The sequence below is a fragment of the Hemiscyllium ocellatum genome, chromosome 18, assembly GCF_020745735.1.
Source record: "Hemiscyllium ocellatum isolate sHemOce1 chromosome 18, sHemOce1.pat.X.cur, whole genome shotgun sequence".
NCBI classification, from domain to species: domain Eukaryota; kingdom Metazoa; phylum Chordata; class Chondrichthyes; order Orectolobiformes; family Hemiscylliidae; genus Hemiscyllium; species Hemiscyllium ocellatum.
Genome location: NC_083418.1, coordinates 39,731,685 through 39,754,067, shown reverse-complemented (window position 1 = coordinate 39,754,067; position 22,383 = coordinate 39,731,685). Strand labels below are relative to the sequence as shown.

The following is a 22,383-nucleotide window of genomic DNA, read 5'->3' as shown; positions in this document are numbered from 1 at the left end:
CACTAACCAGTTGAACCTAACTGGTTGTAGCTTTGTGTTCTGTTTGACCCTAAATAAGTGAAATGTGGTGGGAAATAAGGGAGAAGAGGAAAATAGAATGATAAGAAACATTGGTTTGGAGGGTAATGTCAAAAAAAAAGACTTCTACTACTCCCAAATGTCAGTGTTTATATTTTCACATGCAAATATATGGACTTTGTTTACAACACCAGCAGACGTTTTGAAATTAATCCCTCTACAACCTGAATATTTTGACGATATTGTAAAAATGAACTTGTACACTGTTGTTAAATTTGTATTGATTAATGTAAATCACAGAAGCAAAAACCCTGTAAAATCCAATGCATCATAAAGATGCAGGAATGTATATATGAATTGTATTGTACTCAAACTAATTGTTGTGCTAATGTTAGAGTACTGGTTTGACATAAATGATTTCATGAAATCTTGGTGTCCCTGTATGTCCGGAAAGACAGATGTGAACAAATGGGCTTTTCTGACAATTCTGTTGTCTTAGTCATTCCTGATTCTAGCTTTGCAGCATCGCAGTTTTTGCTGCCATTCCAATCCTTTCCCATAATAAGGCTATATTCCCAGTCATTGTTTTGTTTCTACTGTTATAATTGATTAAAACAAAAACCTGCTTAATCTTAAAATGTCCGTCCTTTCTTTCAGACAAGAAACTTTAGAACACTTACTTGCCAGTGTTCTGGATAGGGAAAAAACTGAATCAGCAATTGTGAATTGCATTCAAATATTTTTGACCTTATTGGAGACTCGGAGACCAGCGTAAGTTGAAATTATTTCTGCAGTTAGTTTGGAGCTCTTGCATATTATTTCATAAATTGTTTAATAATTGTTACTTCAGTTATGTTGTACAAGGGCTCAGTTCTCTGGATGAATGCAGTGTGATTCATGTGGGGTTAAATAACACGAAACATGTTTCTACATTGGGTTAATGTATACAGTATAGGATTACCCACTAATATGGACGGATGAAGAGAAGATGCGAGGCCGTAGTGATTAAATCAGTGAAGGCCAATAAACAGTGTGCCAAAGAATTGGAAAATCATTTAGAGTTTTCAGTACTGCGGATGATGGATTATTTATTAAAATAACAAAATACATATGCTTTACTTAGGCTGCACTTGGAGTGAGTTGTATTTGGTTTTGATCACAATATCAAATGAGGGATGTTGAGACTTTGGAAGAAGACAGTGAAAATAATAGCTGATTTGATGACCATTTGTTACAATAATAGGTAGGAAATCATGTTTTGAGGATTATAAGTCTATAAATAAACTTAGGTTAAAAGCATGGGCAGATATTTGACATATGGAAAATAATGTGGGAAAAGCTGGCAAGAAGAATAGAAAAGCAGAATGGCTTTGAAATGAAGAGACGCTATGATTTTGGGCACAGAGGGATCTGGGTATCAAGAATCATGATGTTAGCATTCAAATAAAGTAAGTAGTTAGGGTGGAAAATGGAATAGTCATAGAGTAAGCTAGAATGAAAACAAACCCTTCAGTCCAAATTGTATGCGCTGACCAGGCATTCCAATCTGACCTAGTCCCAATTGCTAACATTTGGTTCTTATTCCTCTGTATCCTTCCTATTCGTATACCCATCCAGATGCCTTTTAAATTTCGTAATTGTACCTGTCTCCACCAATTCATCTGGCAGCTCATTCCATACACGCACCATCCTCTATGTGGAGAAAGTTATCCCTCAGGCCCTTCTTAAATCTTTCCCCGCTCTTAAACCTATTCCCTCTAATTTTGGACTCCTTGACCCTCGGGGAAAGTACTTTGGCTATTCACCCTATCTATGTCCCTCATGACTTCATAAACTTCTGTAAGGTCACCCCATCTGATCAAAGTCCTGTTGTACTATGTGATAGTCTTCATTGTCCACCACAGCACCAATTTTGGTGTCATCTGCAACCTTACTAACCATATGCCCTGTGTTCTCAACGTAATAATTTATATAAATAATGAAAAGCAGTGGACTCAGCACTGAGCCTTATGGCACACCACTAGTCACAGACCTCCTGTCCAAAAAACAACTCTCAACCACCACACTCTGTCTCGTATTGTCAAGCCAATTTTGCATCCAGTTGGCTAGTTACCCCTTGATCTGATGTGGTCTAACCTTTCCAGTCTACCATGCAGAATATTGTTGGATGCTTTGTTGAAATCCATATGAATGTGGGCCCTATTTTGAAAAGAGCAGGACAGTATGTAATGATGAGCTCCAGCCTTCACTCCAAAAATCAAATTGCCAGGGAGGAGCATTCATAACACGTTGAATATTAACCTGCACTCCCCTTCGACTCATGCCAATGGCACATGATAAGAATGGGAGAGATACCTTATCCGCCATATGATGGAAACACAGTTGAGTCATCTCCATCGAGATCTATAGAGCCAGATGACAACATGCACATCAAGTTGCTGCAGAAACATGAATTTTAACTGTAATGCATCACCACTTTGGAGTCTAAAAATGGTGAAATCTCACTACAACTAGACAAGGAATTGGCGGGTCTCCTTAGAAGGGATATACTTGCATTGGAAAAAATTGAATGGGTTCACCAGGCGATTTTCTGGAATGCAGGGGTTGACTTGCTGAATCATAAAATTCAGTTGGTTTATTGAAGATTTTAGAATAATGAGAGGCAATCTTATTGAAACATGCAAGATTTTGATGACATGAATGGGCTTGAGAGAAGGGCATTCAAGTTCTTAAATATATATTGCGCGGTAAGAGCTTCAGTTGTGAATTGCTCTAATCTTCAAGGGCTTGCTTTATTTGTTTTGGAGTTTGAGATATTTTTGCCCTTTTCATAAACTAACTGCAGGGATAAGGATGTAGCTGAATTAAAAGTTCCTTGTCTATTTGGGGTGGCTTCAATACTTGTGTGATCATTCCCTTTCTCCTTTGTATAGTCTGTGTAACATTTAAAATTGATTTTCATTTGTTTTTCAAGTTTTGAAGGTCAGCTAGAGATTTGTCCAACTGGTATGAACCATGCAGCCTTTTCTGTGAGTAATAGCACATTGCAAGCCATTAGACAAAGACTTAAAGACTTCCATCAGATACTACTTGAGCCTCCTAAGGTAAAATGGATTAATGGCTTTGAATACTTGGATATATGCTAATTTATTTTAGGTGTTTACTCTTTCCCTTTTCAAACAGGCCGTTTTGCTATATCACTAAACCAGTTCAAGATTTTGTTCCTTGAAATGCAAGACTTTTAATTGTTAGGTTTTCATAGTAATTTGACATTCATCAGCTATTCTTTAATAGTATGTAGATTTGGGCCTGAATTCTTGCTCCTATGCCAGGATTGCAGAGTCTAGGCAATTCCCTGCTGTATAAACCTCAATGGGAAGTTTTGATTGAGAGATGAATTTTATGGGCAAGATGACATCTTCCCAAAATAGTGTGAAATCTGCTGGATGTGGAAGACCAGCCTTGGTGCTATGGCACTTTGTGAAAGCAATATAAAAATGATAATTAAACCAAAAAAGCTCTCAATCCTCTCTCACTATCCATTTTCCATCAATGCCAAGTGATGACTTCTCATGCTGTCTATCTCAACATATGCTCTTCTGCTGCACCCCCCCACCCTGACCACTCACCTGCATGCCAATCTAACTCCTTTCCTAGCCCTTTGGGTATTTATAGTCCTTGTGCCAACTTAGTGACAACCCTTTATCCCTCACACCTAGCATGCCAACTCATCCAGTGCTCAACTATGAGCAACCTTCCAGTCCATTGCTGAGATTGAATCAGTTCAAGTGTCTGTGGATGAATTCGCCACGTCAAAGAAAATCACTCTCAGTACAAACTTAAATTTCATCGCATGTCATTTCCTTTAATCTCTGATAAAAACAATCTCTGAAGTTTATAGTTCTACCTGAGAGTTTCTAACCATTTGGAGTCAAAATGTGAAGAGACTAGCATTCCAGTGTGGTAATGAAAGGTTGTTAAATTAGTGCTATAGCACTGATCGTTTGATATAAATCTAAAAGGTTAATATTTAACAGACAGAAAGAAATAATACTTATTTTTACCAACTTGAGACACATACTTTTAAATATTGAGACTGGTTGTTATAGATGGCTTGACAGCTTTGCAGATAGTCCTAAAGCTAAAAGCAGTGACTGCAGTTGCTGGAAACCAGATTCTGGATTAGTGGTGCTGGAAGAGCACAGCAGTTCAGGCAGCATCCGAGGAGCAGTGAAATTGACGTTTTGGGCAAAAGCCCTTCATCAGGAAACTGATGAGAGCTTTTGCCCGAAACGTCGATTTTACTGCTTGTCGGATGCTGCCTGAACTGCTGTACTCTTCCAGCACCACTAATCCAGAATGATAGTCCTAAAGAGCTGTTCACTTTTTGCACGCAATCATGTCTACTTTTAATTACCCCAAGGGCATTCATGAAAGGTGCTGCCTCTGAAACGGTGTCTCAAGTCTTAAAAGAACGCTAACAGATTCTTTAATAGTATGTAGATTTGGGCCTGAATTCTTCCTCCTATGCCAGAAATGCAGAGTCTAGACAATTCCCTGCTGTATAAATCTCACTGGGAAGTTTTGATGGGGAGATGAATTTTATGGGCAAGATGACATCTTCCCAAAATAGTGTGAAATCTACTGGATATGGAAGACCAGCCTTGGTGCTATGGCACTTTGTGAAAGCAATGTAAAAATGATAATTAAACCAAAAGAGCTCTCAATCCTCTCTCACTATCACTTCTAAAATGCAAAACTTTGGACCTCCCATTTTTGAAAGTCTGGTCACCCTGATATCCTTCAGTTGCCTCTGTGAGCCACAAGTCTGCAATTTAGAGACCACCCCAATCTTCCTTCTAGCCTCCTCCCATCTCCTTTCCTACCCACACACAGAAAAACTGGGAAAATGGTATGTTCTATGTTTGGGGGTGGGACTTCCAAATTCAAACCTGGTTCATCATTGTTGTCATTGATATTGAGGCTCTTTATCTTTGTGAAAGTTCAAGTCTTAGTGTCATACGAGAGAATGGGTAACATATTTGTTATATTTAGCACGACTGTGGTTTAATTCAAAGAAATAAATAAATATCCCCACTGTTGAGTTCACTTCACAAACCTGAAAGGCATAATCTTATTTTAAAAAGTAAAGCTTTATAAATTTAAGGTTGTCAACCATCCTTGCAGTGTGGTGCACTAATGATCTCTAGGAAAGCTCCATCTCTGAATACACAGGCATTTTTTGTAGATAAAATGAACTTGTATGCTCCACCTGTTTCAATTCAACAAAATAGGTAACTGCCATTCTTTGATTCATATTTCAGGGAAATGCCTTGACCAAAGTCAACCTGCCTGGTTTAAATTTGTAGAGAATTTGATAGCTAAATGTCAGTTATCATTTAACTGCTTTTCCCGTAGCAATACATCTGTCATTCAGAGTCCATTAATAACTGGTCACCACTTTTTTTTCATACAGTGTGAAAAGATAATTTTTCCTTTTTTTTTACTGAGTTGAGCAGATGAGTGCAAAACCAAGAAATTTTGACAAATGTCTTTTTATTTACCTACCTGACGTAGGAGCAGCACTTGGAAAGCTTGTACTTCCAAATAAACCTGTTGGACTATAACCTGATGTTGTGATTTTTGAACTGTGTCCTCTCTAGTGCAACACCGGCACCTCCACATTTTTATTTTCCAGCTGTGCTCAAGTTCTGTGCATTTAAATGGCGATTAGATATAGGATCCTTGCATCAAGGATAACTGGGGCTTTTTGTTAATGTTGGTACCAATCAGAATTACAGTACTATAAAATGCTTAACACAATCGAGGTAAAGATAAATGTCACCATAGTCCAAAAGGACCATAGGGCTGCACTCTCATTAGGGAGAGACAGCTAGTGGGGAAACCTGAGGACCACCACATCTGGGGTGAGGAGCAGGTTGAGAAGGCAGGACCTTCAAAGTAACCTTAGCCAGTGCAGGAATTGAACCTGCATTGTTGGTATCACTCCACATTGCAAACTAGCTGTCCAGCAAACTGAGCAAATGGGCAACTTTGTATTGAGGTTACTTTGAAGGTTCTGCTTTTTCAACATCACATGAGGTGTACTGACTCTAGTGTTAAACTCACCATCTTTCTGTAATGAAGGAGCAGTCCTATGGTCCACTGGCTCAACGGTGACTACTACTATAGATGTAATGAATTGATAATCTCAGGATGATTTTGAAAAGGGTGAAAAATCTCAGAAGCAAGGAAATGTCTATAAAGTGTAGCAAAATATCTTTCAAGATGTTCTATCGTACTTGTTTAAAGAACTTTGCATGTATATGTGACAGTTTTGATTTTGCTTGATAAACTTTGATTTAAAATTTACTGTGTCACTTTATTTCTAGAAAAGTGCAATGAAAACTACGTGGGGAATATTAGAAACACCAGTGGGGAATACACGGCTGAATGTGGTCAGACTTGTAGCGAGCCTTCTACAAACAAATACACTCAGTATTAATGAAGAATTGGTAGAACTTAACACTATGGATGTGTTGTTGGTGAGGATCCACTGAATGTTGGTGTTTTAAGTTTCATTTAGAGACTATTAAAATTCTGAATAATGGGAACAGATTATACTGTTAATAATTTGCTTTTAACAATTATGGAAGTAACTCTGTGGACCTAACAGAGGTTAGAAAACTCTGTGGATAATGTCCCGAGGAGAGTAAAGATGTCAAGACTAAGGAAATGTGCAGAGGAAAATTAATAGAAATGTACGAAGTAAAGGCTTGTTTGGGCTGTTTGGGGAGGAGGAGTTAAATCAGCATGTGGTAAATTTGGATCTTCAGAAAGCCAGCATATAGACAATAAATTGAGTAACCTTCTGTGCTGTAGCCAATCTATGATTCTGAGTGGTTTAAAACTTTTGGGAGGGGGTGGGAAATTGTGTGGTTGGTTTATGCTGCAGAATATCACTGCACAAGATATGAGGTTACAGTTTTGGGACTAATGTATAGGATTGCCTAACTTATAGAAAATAGACAGTCAGGGTAAATGGATGATATTTTGATTGGAAAACCATAATTTGTTGTGTGCTGAAGGAATCAGTGCTGCCTCAACTATTTGATTTATATTAATGGCTTGGATAAAGGGACCAGTTGTATCGAAGCCAGAGTTCCTGATGATACAAAGATAAATGGAAAGCAAATTATGAGGAGCATACATCTGCAAAGAGCAATAAATGTGTTGAGTGAATGGGCAAAAGTTTGGCAGATAAGAATAGAATGTGGGGGACGAAAATGAGCCTATCCACTTTGAAAGGAAAAATAGAGAATCAAAGTATTATTTAGATGGAGACAGAAGCTGTTAGAGGGTTATGAGCATATGAATCAGGAGTAGGCCATTTAGCCCATTCAGCTTGCTTGACCATTGGATAAGATCATGACTGTCTCTCTACTTGCCTGCCTACTCCTGTTAACTTTTGAATCATTTGTTAGTTCAAACTGTTCCTTGGTTTTAGTCTTTCTGACAAAGTGAATCATTCTCTCACTCTCCACCTTTGTAAAGTCCCCTCAGATCGTGCATGTTACAATAAGATCACTTTTCATTCTTCTAAACTCCAATGGACATAGATCAATCTGTCCAACTTTTCCTTGTGAGATAATCCATCATTCCAGGAATCAGTCAGATGTAATTGTGATCTCTCAAATAAGGTGACCAAAAACATATATTCTATTCTAGATATCCCACCAAAGCCTTGTACAACTGTAACGAAACATCTCTATTCTTATATATTCTGTACCCCTTGTGATAAATGACAATATTTCATTTGCTTTCCTAATCATTTTTTGTACCTCTATTCTATCTTTTGTGATATATACATCAGGGCAACCAGATCCTTCTGCACATAGAGTTCTGCAGTCACTTTCCATTTAAATTATATGCTTCTTGCTAAAGTGAACAATTTCACATATTATATTCCATTTTGCCTACTAATTTCATTGTTCATATCCCTTTTAAGATTCCTTGTGTACTGCTCACACCTTATTTGCCTGCCTGTCTTTGAGTCATTATTAAACTTAGCAATCATACACAGTCCCCTCATCCAAGTCACTAATTGTTGCTTCTAAGTTGTTGCAACCCCAGTACTCAGTTTTTGGCACATGACTTGTAACATAAACCCAATCAAAAAATTATGTATTTATGCCTACTGTGGTTTCTGTTACAGAACCAACCCTGAATCTGTGTTAATTTATTACCCCCAGACCACAAATTTTTACTTCGCAATCTTTGATGTGATATCTTGTCAAATGTCTTCTGGAAATTTGAGTATACCACCTCTACAGGATCCCTTCATTTTCATTGATTGTTATATCCTGAAAGAATGCTCATAAATTAAAACCTGTTGAAGCTGTCTAATTAAATTCAGATGTCCCAAGACCATTGAGATTTTCAAACCCTGTACACTGTTCCTGCCTTTTCCCCAAATACTTTTCATCCCTTTACCAATAGAACTATAGTTAACTCTTTATTAAACATTCATTGTTTTGGCATCCATTGATTTCTTTGTCAGAGAATTCCACAGTGTCTCTACTCCCTGCATGAAGAAAATTCTCCTCATCTTGATCTTAAATGGCCAGCCCAATATCCATACACTGTGACCTCTGGTTCTGGACATGAATCCTCTTGCTGTAAAGGCCAGCATTCTATTTGCACCTTTGCAATCTGCACCCGAATGCTTGTTTTCAACAATTGGTATATGACAGTACACAGGCCTTGATGCATCTCCTTCTCAAGCAAAGCTCAAAATATAGTCTACCTTCCTGTTTTAGCTACTAAAATGAATAACCTTCCAATTAATCCACATTATACTTGGTCTGCCATCATGTGCTCACTCACTCAAGTTATCAAAATCACACTTAAGCATTTCTGCATCTTCCTCACAGTTCAGCCCTTCCACCCAGCTTTGTGTCACATGTCATTATATTGAGATAACGTAATACTTAGATATTCCCCTATCTAAATCATTAATCTATTTGTAAATAGCTGGGGTCCAAGCACTGATCCTGTGGTACTATCGTTCAGAAAAAGATCCATTTATTCCGACTCTGGTGCCTGTCTACTAATTCGTTCTCTATCCACGTTAGTACGCTACCCTGATTCCCGTGTATTTTAACTTTGTGTATTAATCTCTTATGTGGGACCCTATAGAAAACTTTTAGAAACTATTAGCCACATCCATTGACTTCCCCTGATCAACTCTACCTGTTACATTCTCAAAATCTCAGCAGCTCAAACATGATTTCACTTTCATAAATCCATGTTAACTCTGTCTAATCCTGTTACTGTTTCCAAATGTTCTGCTATTAAATCTTTTATAATGGACTCTTGACATTGTCCCTACAACTAATGTCAGACTAACTGGTCTATAATTCCCTGTTTTCTCTTTAACCACTTGTTTAAATAATGGGGTTTTGTTAATTACCCTCCAGGATCTTCCAGTAAGATTTTGCCTTTTTTTCATATTTTGGCTGATCATCTTACCTATTACCAACATTTTATTTGACAATTCAGTTTCAATTATGACCTGAGGCAAGGCGAATGGAGTATAAAGATAGGGAAATCTAGCTACACCTAGACAGGATATTGGTAAAACCATAATAAATCAAAGAACTGTAGATGCTGGAGATCTGAAACAGAAACAAAAATTGCTGGAGAAACACAGCAGATCTGGCAGCATCTGAAGTTAATGTTTTGAGTCTGAAGAGTCATTGGACTCAAAACATTAACTCTGTTTTCTTCTCAGATGTTGCCAGACCTGCTAAGTTACTCCAGCAATTTCTGTTTTTGTTGAAAAGACCATACCTGGAGTACTCTGTACAGTATTTGTTCCCCTTATTTAAGGGGGAACATGCTTGCATTAGTGGCTGTTCTGAGAAAGTTCACTAGATTAATTCCTGGGACAAAAAGGTTTATCATAATAGGAAAGGTTGAGCAGATTGGGCCCTTCCTGGAGTTCAGGTGAACTAGTAACCTTACTAAGATGTATCAAATTCTGGGGAGACTTGCTGTAAATGTTAGGAGAATGTGAAGAAGTTGGATATTTATTTGAAAATAAAACTTTAGTGTTCTAGAAAAAGATCTGGAAGTGGGAATGATTGGATATTCTTTCAAAGTTGGCAGTCATTGTGGACTAAGTGGCTGTTTCGTGTGTATGATTCTCTGAATCACTTGTGTTAACCATCGTCTATAGTGTTATCCACTAATTTTTAATTGGTTGGAATATTTTGAGCTTAAAGCTGATTCTTTGTAACAAAACATTTTTATTGTGTAATGAAATCCAAAATTTTATTTTTTTAATCACAGGAAATGTACTTCAGATACATTTGGAATAATTTTCTTCATGTACAAGTAGAAATTTGCATTGCAACAATCTTAGGAAGCCCTCCACCTCATGATAACTGCACAGAAAACAACATCGAGGATAATTCCAATGCTGCCAGAGAAAATATATTAATAAAACATGTAAGAGCCTTTACCTTGTATAATTTGGTATTGCATGGTTAATATTGGCTTGTGAATGCTACTTGGTGTACATTCACATGCTAGTATATGTTTTTCCTGAGTTGATTGTGATTATCGTAAAGCAATGTATTGCTGTTGTACTGAAAAAGTGTGTAATATCTGAGCTATCTTGAGTAAGCTTATTCACTGTTTGATTGTTAGTTCATTTATGTCATTGATTGGTTCACCATTATGAAGCAAACAATTAGATGTCCAAATAGGAATTAATTGCAGTATCTTTATAATTTAGTCAGTATATGTTTACGTTTCTTTATTATGAAATCCCATTAATGCTGCAAAGAAAATTTCAGTCCTCTGAGGTCATGCAATTTTCCTGTTTAAACATGAGCAGATAAGTCATACTTACTTGCCAGTATATTATTGACCTCATCTTCAGTATTTCTTCAATGCACTTCTGGATAACCAGAATTGTATACTGCTGCTTTTTTTTATTTTTATTGCACAGGCCTCCTGTAGGAATCGGTATTCCCCATGCTTTAACCACTCTTGGATTCTCCTGCCACTCTGTCTGTAGTTTTTAGTTATTTGTTCGTCATGCTAAATGTAGCTTTGCAATGCTTTTGAAAGTCTTTCCTTGTCATCAGTTTGTGAAATTGTCGGAGTTAAAACTTTGACTTTTAAGTGAATGTTTTTTATGGAGTAGAGGATTGTTTTTTGTTACTGAATATCTTTAGGTGCTTTTGAACACGATACACTTGGGATTCTGAATTAAAACCAAAAATCCCCTTTTAGAATACAAAGATGGGAGTGTGTCTTTAGGTGTTATAAATAAAGGTATGGTTTACGGTTTGCAAAATAACACAGCCATGAAAACTTCCTTGTGTGAATTTTGAAATAATGGTGTTTGTGCTAAAATAACTTTTGCTTTATTGTTTAGTTGCTTGTTTATAATCTGCTTTCAGCAGACCTCCATATCTGATGACAATTGAATATGATTTGACGTACTGATCTATTGTCTCAAACTCTGTGAAGCCATTAAAAAACATTTTTGGTTTTAATCACTATGTATATTGACTCAGTTTTCCATTATCCAGCTATTTACGAAGTGCCGATTAATTCAGAGAATACTCGATGCGTGGGAAAATAATGAAAAGGAACAGTAAGTAAACAATTTGTTTTGATTATCAAACTGTTTCAAATGTACATATTTAAGATCAATAATAATTTTAAAAAAAATTATAACCATCTTATATGGGAGTTAGGCAGTATCAGAATAACCTGAAATTTGTGGTGACCTACTCTGTTTTGGGACTGTAATTCGAATGCAAGCTCAACTGATGAATGGAGCTTTCTCTTCAAAACAGCAATTCTACCAAAAAGAGGTTGGCAAATCTCGAACAACTCTAAGTTCATTAATAGTGCAAATTAGCACACTTTTCTTGAGATTCCATTGGAATGATTGAAATGAAAAAACTATGGCAGAAAGGGTGTTTTCATATTGCAAAATATGTTTGGGTATACTAGAAGGAGGTGGTCTACATTTTGGTTGTACTGTTGCAAAAATGTCCAATTATATAGACAATATTATTTTAGTTAGAGTTTTGGTTAAATGGAAGATAAATGAGAATACCTAGTGTGAGGCTGGTAAAGAGATCTGAAGTAACTAGTAGCCTCTTTATTTTTTTTAGTTCGTTCATTGGATGTGACCATTGCTGACTGTGCCAGCAATTTATTGTCCATCCCTAATTGTACAAGGTGCAGTTAAGGGTCAGTCACATTGCCAAGTGCCTTGAGTCCCCCCTACGTCAGACCATGGTCAGACGTCAGATTTCCACCCGAAAAGACAGTAATGAACCACATCGGTCTTTCCAACAATTGATTCTTGGTCATCATTAAATTCTTAATTCCAGATTTTTATCAAATTCAAATTCCACCATCTGCCATCGTAGGATTCAAACCCAGGACCTCCGAACACTACCTGGTTCTCTGGATTAATAGTCTAGCTGTAAAACTACCAGTCCATTGTGGTGCATTGCATATTATTTGTTGAGGTTCAAATTGAAAATGGACAAGCAATAAACAATGTAGTCTTACTTTTCTAATGGAACCAGCAAGTCTGATAAGATTGTAGTTATCTCTTTTGGGATATAAATTCTTCAAATGGGTACCAGAATCGGAGAGGTTTTGAAGGTAAAGTTAATTTTTAAAAGCAGTAGCATGTTGCTGCAGGGACTGAAGGGAGGTTTGTTTTTCATTTTGGGTTTATCTATAATATGTCTAAGGACAGTGTGGTTGGAGCTCTGGAAGCAGCTTGGAAGAACATGGTATGTCTCTGCCAGACCAATATTTGGGGGCTATTAGAAACTGTTTTTTTCTCATTTTTGAATCATTAAACAAAGCTGTATGGTCTCTTATTAAGTTGAAGTGTCCACAGCCAAGAGATTCCTAGGTTGGAGAATTGCCTATCCCATTAGAAGGATTGCAGGAAATCTCAAACTTTGCGGAATAGCAGGAAAGCTTCGGAAAATAAAGTGAATTCCTGAGAGCTCTGTCATGTCTTGTTTTGGTCACAGAAGGAGCGAAGGAACCCTAAAATTCTGAACATAGAAGGGATGTTTTGGTGGCTGGGGGGGGGGGAGAAACCAAAATAACACAGAATGTGTCATGTTCGGATTTCCAGGTTTATGAAGTATGTCCTTGATTATTATGCAGTTTAAGTTTTAATTTAAAAATGATACCTTGTGGTGTAATTCTTTCAGGTACTGAGTGTTCAAGTTTCCTTTCCAAAGTGACTGGTCTCCCTCAAGGTTACAACAGTACACCTCACATGGGATTTGCAAAAAAAACACTACCTCTCTGCATTGACAACATTCACCTCAGAGTACAAAAATGTGTTCAAGATAATGGCTTTTTATTGCTGTCAAAGTATAAATAAAGTTTGGTATCATCTGTATTGACCACTCAGTTACAATTCTTTGTAAACAAAGACATCGAGTTATAGAGGTGTACAGCATGAAAACAGACTCTTCGGTCCAACCATGCCAACCAGATATCTCAACCCAATCTAGTCCCACCTGCCAGCACCCAGCCCACATCCCTCCAATTCCTTCCTATTCATATACCCATCCAAATGCCTCTTAAATGTTGCAATTGTACCAGCCTCCACCACATCCTCTGGCAGCTCATTCCATACACGTACCACCCTCTGCGTGAAAAAGTTGCTCCTTAGGTCTGTTTTATATCTTTCCCCTCTCACCCTAAACCTATGCCCTCTAGTTCTGGACTCCCCGACCCCAGGGAAAAGACTTTGTCTATTTATCCTATCCATGCCCCTCATGATTTTGTAAACCTCTATAAGGTCATCCCTCAGCCTCTGACGCTCCAGGGAAACCATCCCCAGCCTGTTCAGCCTCTCCCCATAGCTCAAATCCTCCAACCCTGGTAACATTCTTGTAAATCTTTTCTGAACCCTTTCAGATTTCACAACATCTTTCCAATAAGGAGACGACCAGAACTCCATGCAATATTCCATGGAATAACCATTGTCCTGTACAGCTGCAACATGACCTCCCAACTCCTGTACTCAATACTCTGATGAATAAAAGAAAGCATACCAAACACCACCTTCACTATCCTATCTGCCTGCGACTCTACTTTCAAAAAGCTATGAACCTGCACTCCAAGGTCTTTGTTCAGCAACACTCCCTAGGACCTTACCATTAAGTGTATAAATCCTGCTAAGATTTGCTTTCCCAAAATGCAGCACCTCGCATTTATCTGAATTAAATTCCATCTGCCACTTCTCAGCCCATTGGCCCTTCTGGTCAAGATCCTGCGGTAATCTGAGGTAACCCTACTTGTTGTCCACTACACCTCTAATTTTGATGTCACCCGCAAACTTACTAACTGTACCTTTTATGCTCGCATCCAAATCATTGATATAGATGACAAAAAGTAGTGGACCCAATGCCAATCCTTGTGGCACTCCATTGGTCACAGGCCTCCAGACTGAAAAACAACCCTCCACCACCCACCCTCTTGTCTTCTACCTTTGAGCCAGTTCTGTATCCAAATGCTAGTTCTTCCTGTATTCCGTGAGATCTAACCATGCTAATCGGTCTCCAATGGGGAACCTTGTCGAACGCCTTACTGAAGTCCATATGGATCACATCTACTGCTCTGCCCTCATCAATCCTTTTTGTTACTTCTTCAAAAAACTCAATCAAGTTCATGAGACATGATTTCCCACGCACAAAGCCATGTTGACTATCCCTAATCAGTCCTTGCCTTTCCAAATACATGTACATCCTGTACCTCCAACAACTTGCCCACCACCAATGTCAGGCTCACTGGACTATAATTCCCTGGCTTGTCCTTACCTCCTTTCTTAAACGGTGGCACCACGTTTGCCAACCTCCAGTATTCCGGTACCTCACCTGTGACAATCGATGATACAAATGTCTCAGCAAGAGGCCCAGCAATCACTTCTCTAGCTTCACATCGAGCTCTAGGATACACCTGATCAGGTCTTGGGGATTTATCCACCTTTGTGTTTCGTGACATCCAGCACTTCCTCCTCCTGTAATATGGACATTTTGCAAGATATCACCATCTATTTCCCTACATTCTATATCTTCCATATCCTTTTCCACAGTAAATACTGATGCAAAATACTCGCTGAGTATCTTCCCCCACTTTCTGTGGCTCCACACAAAGGCTGCCTTGCTGATCTTTGAGTGGCCCTATTCTCTCCCTAGTTACCCTTATGTCCTTAATGTATTTGTAAAAACCGTTTGGATTCTCCTTTAATTCTGTTTGCCAAAGCTATCTCATGTCCCCTTTTTCCCCTCCTGATTTCCCTCTTACATATACTCCTACTGCCTTTATACTCTTCTAAGGATTCACTCGATCTATCCTGTCTATACCTTACATATGCTGCTTTTTCTTAACCAAACCCTCAATTTCTTTAGTCATCCAGCATTCCCTATACCTACCAGCCTTTCCTTTCACCCTGACTGAATATACTTTCTCTGGATTCTCGTGAAATAATTTGCCTTTATGCTATGTTGAAAATATGCAGTGATACAGAACAGCCTGCTACTCTTCAATAATAAAGAAAGTAATAAGATATATTTTAACTAAATTATTCAACAATAACATTTTTTGATGTTGTAACCTGTACTTAGTGGAAAAGTGGGAAGCCCTCATGACAGTTCCAGATGCAGCTGTCCAAAAATCATTGTGATGGACAGGGATCTCAATCATATCCAATCATTTTTTACACTTCCGCCCTTGCCCTTCCCCATCCTTTGTAGAAATGTGAAAGAGAGCCTCCTGTTCTCACTTTACACCCCTCCCCTCCAGCCTCTGTATTCAAAGGATCATTTTGTGCCATTTCTGCCACCTCCACAATGATCCCATCCCAAATGCATTTTTCCCTCCCATGTCAGCATTCTAATCTGACCATTCCCTCCACTGCGTTTTGATCCACTCCTCTATTACCCTGATACCTTAATGCCTCCCACAAGATCTTCCTAGGTAGTTACTGGTGGTGTAACTCTGGGCCTTTTATTACCTCCTTCCTCGCTGTCCAAGGTCACAAGCACTCCACCTTCCAAATGATTCTGTTTACTTGTAATTCTTTTAATCTAGTCTACTGTATTTGCTGCTGACAGAATGTTCTTTTCTATCTTGGGGAGTCCAAGCATGGATTGACAAACACATCCATTTGGTCCCAAACATGATCTGATCTTCCAGTCACTTACCATTTTAATACAGCATCTTGCTTTCACCGTCACATTTCTGTCCAAGGACTACTGCAGTGTTCCAGTGAATCCCAGCACAAGCTGGAAGAAAGCGCTTCACCTTCTGCTTTTCTGGATTCAGCATTGAGTTCAACAACTTTATTTCATAAACTCAGTCCTCCATTTTGCACCTCTCACCCCTTGACTTGCTTTCATACTTTGGCTTTTAGCATAACCGACTAATGTTCTGCTGTTAACACACATTGTGTACCTGTGTCACCTCTGTACAAACTTTGCCAATCCGTTTGCCTTTTGTTCCGTGACACCTTTGGTCTCTGATCTCTTCAACTTCCCTGCTGATACGTGATCCTCTCCACCTTTTTACACTGTCTTAAAATCCTAATTTTTCCACTTTCCTTATATTACAAAGAAGGCGGGGGCTTGGGGGGGGGTGGGAGGCGGTGGTGGTGTTTGAATGGAATGCTCTTTGGAGGATTGGTGTGGACTGAATGGGCCAAATGGCCTGCTTCCATACCATAAGAAATCCTTTATATAATTGCAAAAGACCATATTGTTACGGAGGTTTGAGATATTCAAGACCTCAACATGCTGCTATATAGAAACACGAGCCTGATCACTCAGCTATGTTGTGATAAGGCTGGCAAATATTTGACACTCCTCAGCGACAGAGAATCATATAACACTCATGAAACAGTAAATGATGTTGCGAAGGTAAATCTGGAATACTTTAACCAAAATTCTAGTGCTAAAGATACAGATTTGAATTGGCAAAGGACAGATTTGGGACTGATACTAGGAAATTATCCACAAGAGGAGAAAGTGAGGACTGCAGATGCTGGAGATCAGAGCTGAAAACATGTTGCTGGAAAAGCGCAGCAGGTCAGGCGCATCCAAAGAGCAGGAGAATCGAAGGGCTCATGCCCGAAACGTCAATTCAGCAATTTTCAGCAATTATCCACAAGAGCAAAGATCTCTTCATATAGAAACGTTGAACAAAAATCTTGGATTCATTTGAAGAGTCGCATGGTATGGTTGAATTTTGAAGGGAATTGCATTTTCTCTAGATTGGCAAATTAGGATAGTGTTCTTCCTTTGTTTCCTTAATCTTATGAAAACTCAATGTCTGAATATTCTCTGGACTATTTAAAGTCTTTTCAGGCCAGTGACAGGTAGGTTCACTGTTGAGAGTTTGCTGCTGAATAATCATTTTTCTGCTTCACTTATGAGAAAGGTAATCTAGTTTTGTGTTGCTATAATAAAACCAAAAAGATTAAGTTGTCTCAGAAATGCTAACCACTGTGGTTGAGTCATTGTATCATTGTTTATTCTTCCCTTGATGCTTATGCCAATTAAACTGAAAACTTGCAATACTTTAGATCCTGGCACCAAAAAAAACCCAACTTGCCAGTGCAAGTAGTAATGGATATTTTTAATTAAATTCTGATCTTATCAGAAAGAGAGCGTTAATAAATTGGTGGTGCCAATTATTTTCTGCCTCTGAATATTAACCCAATTTACACTGAGAAGATTGTGCTTCTTGAAAATTAATGAAAGAAAAATCACTAGTGCAATCTTTATGACAAGGCCTCTACCAATCATAGTTCATTTATCAACTAATCAGCACCTTGTGCAGTTTAAAAGTTAACTTTCTCCTTGAATTGACATTTTCAAAATTGTCAAGATGTCCTCAAGATGAAAATCTTTAATAGTGTATGTCTTTTTTAGCAACATTTCTTTTGGTTAAAAAACATTTCTACAAGTATTATTTTCCCTCCTCTCTCATCAATCCTTTTCTTTTTCTCTCCACAACTCCACTCCTCGTTCTCTCTGTCTCTCCCGCGTTCTCTCTGTCTCTCCCGCCCTCTCTCGCCCCCCCCTCGCCTCTTCCCCCCCCTCGTCTCTTCCCCCCCCCTGCCTCTTCCCCCCCTCGCGCGCTCTCTCTCCCCCCGCGCTCGCTCTCTCCCCCCCGCGCGCTCTCTCTCTTCCCCCCCGCGCGCTCTCTCTCTTCCCCCCCCTCGCGCTCTGTCTCTCCCCCCCTCGCGCTCTGTCTCTCCCCCCCCCTCGCGCTCTGTCTCTCCCCCCCCCCGCTCTGTCTCTCCCCCCCCCCCGCGCTCTGTCTCTCCCCCCCCCCCCGCGCTCTGTCTCTCCCCCCCTCTCGCGCTCTGTCTCTCCCCCCTCTCGCTGTCCACCGCCCTCGCTCTCCCCGCATTTCTCGCTCTCTTACCCCCTCCTTGCGTTCCCCTCTCTCTCCCGACCCTCCCTCCCCCCTCCCTCTCCCCTCTGCCTCTCTCCTCTGCCTCTCTCCCTCCCCCCTCTCTCTCTGTGTCTGTGTCTCTTCGCCCCCAGTATCAATAACTATGCTTTGTTGTTTCGGAATAAGTGGATGAACTTGTTTTTCAGATCATCAGGTGGAAGACGGAGGGGGTACATGGGTCACTTAACACGGATAGCTAATGCTATTGTGCACAATGCTGAGAAGGGACCAAACAGTGTACTCATTAATCAGCTGCTTAAAGGTATAATGCTCTACATATTTGTTTCTGTTTTAAACATGTCATTCAGTATAGCTACAACACATCCTTTACTATTTCTCCTAAAGTATACTTTTTTATTCTACATTTTTCCATACTGCAATGAATTGAACTTGTGCATGACATTTAAATTAAAAACTTTATTTTCAGAGAGATAGAAAATAAATGAACTGTATTTAACTGTGCTCTGTATGAAGATTGGGCACAGTCTTTACTCCTTCTCCTCATAAACAATCTGATGACAGATTTCTTAAGCAGGCTGTGTTTTCTTACTTTCTACACTGTCTTGGTTTAGCCCAGTTCTATTAAATACCAATTGATGTTATAGTGAATAAATTTATGCTCACAGTATCTTCTCTAAGTGTGGCAGAAGAAAATAGCGTTGTGCTCAACCACTGCTGGCTGAACTGTTCATGAACATTATTTACAGCTAGTTATTCACAGAGATAAATGTGAAGATAGACAAAGGGCTAAATTTTACCAAAAGTCAGCTGTGCCAACTTTGGGGAATTGCATGGAGTGTTTCTGTTCATGAGTGCTAGTGTGTTGTCTCTCTCCGTTCTCTACAGTTTGTCTCATTATGTATGCACCATGCCTCTAAAGCACCCTGTTACATTATGGTGCACTCAGCAGTGGTGAAAGTACTTACCACTGTCAGGACCTGCCTTGATTACTGGTGCGAGTAGCATGTTTAAAGTGCAGACACCAGGAGCTTCCCTTCACGGTGCACGTTATGGGAGGGAATGAAAAAGAACTGCTTCTAAGGACACAAGTGACATGGATGAAAATACAAGCTCACATTCATAAATATGTTTTAAAATTTTCACTTGCTGATCAACTGTCATTGTAACTGCAGCTACAGGAATAAGCAGCACGGATTAACTGTCCTCGACACAATACCATCTTAGTACCCTGTCCTTTACATCCAGTAGAGCATAACATCTTATCATTATTCAGTGTGAGAGCATTAATGGAAAATCGTCAAATGGTTGTAAAAGTTTAACCTTTTTTTCCACAAAAGCAAAGGCAAAATTGTATTTACTTCTAGGAACAAACAGCAGCCGCTTGCCTTTTCAGCAGCAACAAATTTACAATCAATGAATGATCACTGTATCTAGTTCACAACTGTGGAACCGGATATCAATTAACTCCTGTCTTATTTGTTGAGCCTGATGCTACAACTGGAAGTGATGTTCTGCCTGCGCAGTCTTTCTCCTTGGAGCACTGTTGCTGCTTGGTCAGCTCTTCAGCATTGTTTTTAGACTCAACCTCCGAATCATCAGCTACAGATGCAGAAGGTACTCCTTGTCTTTCAGAAACTCTCCTTGTAAGGCAATCTTCCCATGAAATAAGCAAGAACATGAGAATTATCAAGAATATAGCCATCATGAAAGCTCCCAGATACTTGGCATATCGGTGGTACTGATGATCACACAACACCTGTACATTAATGGAATACAATCCTTTTCTGTAGCTGAAGTGAGCTGTCATGATAAGGCAGTTTTAACATTTGTGTATGGTCTATAGTGCATTGCACCTCGGGGAAGTCAACTATGTTGGTAAAACTGATGGTCTGGTTTGCAGCTGTGGCCTTTATCATGGGGAAATGATATGAAGTGGTGTGATCTGATATAAATTATATTTGTAATAGTGGGTTGATTAGATTAGATTACCTATAGTGTGGAAACAAGTCCCTTCGGCCAACCAGTCCACATTGACCCTCTGAAGAGTATCCCACCCAGACCCATTTCCCTCTGACTAATGCACCTAATGCTATGGGCACTTCAGCATGGCCAATTCACCTGACCCGCACATCTTTGGACTATGGGAGGAAACCGGAGCACCCGGAGAAAACCCATGCAGGCATGGGGAGAATGTGCAAACTCCACACACGGTCACCTGAGGCTGGAATCGAACCTGGGACCCTGGCGCTGTGAGGCAGCAGTGCTAACCACCGAGCTGTGACGCCTTAAGGGTTGTGATATCTGACTTGGGTCCCCAGTGGATCCATGGAAACAGTCAGTCATGTATAAATTTGGTGCAACTGTCACCGTGATGGCCACCCACCCTCTAACGTCACAAATCCCACTTCAGCAATTGGCATCTGGGGACATCAGTCTGCAGCAACACTGCAAACATTGGAGGAAATAGCATCGTGGATGCTGGACTCTGAGCCTCGATGTCTTGAAGGGATCTTCAGCTTCATTGTCTTCATGTGGGCATTGTTTAGCAGATGCTGAAGGTTGCTGCTCCTGTACTTGCTGATGCATTTGTTATTCCTGATTTTCTGTGAAGCTCTGTAACACTGTGGCCATGTACACAGTAACCCCTGCTATGGCTGAATCTTTTGGTCATGATGAGCCTGCATGAAGACTATCCGAAACAGAAGGTTTGTAGTGATGTCAATATTCAGTATTCACACTACAGATAAATGACAATTTAGATTAATCCTCCATATAGTGCAACATTGAGGACTCCAAGGAAGGCCATGGAATGTCTTTAACATAGACAACTTACTTAGACATGTACAGCACAAATCTTATCAAATAGGGAGGTGATGGCCTCATGGTATTATCACTTGACTCTTAATCCAAAGACCCAGATGATGTTGTGAGGACCTGGGTTTGAATCTCAACACGGCTGGTGGTTGAATTCAAATTCGATAAACATCTGGAATTAAGAGTCTAATGATGACTGTGAATCTATTGTTGGTTGTCAGAAAAAACCCCCATCTGTCCTTTATGGAAGGAAACTGACATCCTTACATAGTCTGTCTATGTGTGATCCCAGACCCAAACTGCTGTTTGGGCAATTGGGGATGGCAGTAAACACTGGCCTAGCCAAAAATGCCCTCATCCCATGAATGAATAAACAAAACAAAACTACAAATGTAGTAGGAGGTAGTAATCAAACCATACTTAAGGACAAAATTTTAATGTCTGTACATCTTGATACTCTTTTTAAAAAAACAATTCCAATATAAAGTTGAAATTACACATTAACATTTTAGTTTCCTTTGAAAGCATGTGCCATTTTATGCAAATAAATTAACGAGGAGCAATTTTTTTTTTGGTTGGACTGATTATTGGCAGTGAATATATTATATTGTGCTTTTAGAATGATCAGGATTTTGTTTAAAAGAAGTCTTTCCAACTTTTTCAGATCTTAGTGAGGATTACAGGGAAAGATGGGAGACATTTACAACAGGTTCATTGGCAGAAACGAATAAGAAGAATGCAATCGATCTGGTAGGTCTCTGAAAACATGGTGCACATACTGAAAGATATTTAGAAGGAAAAAAATGTAAATAAATTTAAATAAGCATGAAACTTTGATATTATGGAGATGAAAATAGGCAACCTTTTGAAGGTAGAAAGTTGAATAACCAGTCGGGCACGACTGTTGTGAAAAATTGGCTATAGTATGAAACAGTAGCCAAGGAATGAAATAGTAAGTGTCAAGCATGCAGCATTTACAGAAAGTTTGAAGGCACTGATTCCAATCTTATAATGTTTTACATTGCTATTTAGATTAAAATATTGGTTCAGGCATGTTGC

The 22,383-nt window shown here is 39.2% G+C and overlaps 1 protein-coding gene across 6 annotated transcripts in view; it reads left to right on the top strand.

Annotated features, from left to right (window-relative positions):
• The window catches only part of LOC132824423 (serine/threonine-protein phosphatase 6 regulatory subunit 3-like), a 143,411-nt gene that overhangs the window by 61,311 nt on the left and 59,717 nt on the right, over nt 1–22,383 (top strand). For all 6 annotated transcript variants that reach the window (XM_060838892.1, XM_060838891.1, XM_060838890.1 and 3 more), the window contains exons 7-13: nt 676–789; nt 2,993–3,122; nt 6,411–6,563; nt 10,372–10,530; nt 11,625–11,689; nt 18,696–18,811; nt 21,989–22,074. In XM_060838892.1, the coding sequence (XP_060694875.1) occupies nt 676–789; nt 2,993–3,122; nt 6,411–6,563; nt 10,372–10,530; nt 11,625–11,689; nt 18,696–18,811; nt 21,989–22,074 (823 nt within the window). The remainder of the gene's footprint in view (nt 1–675; nt 790–2,992; nt 3,123–6,410; nt 6,564–10,371; nt 10,531–11,624; nt 11,690–18,695; nt 18,812–21,988; nt 22,075–22,383) is intronic.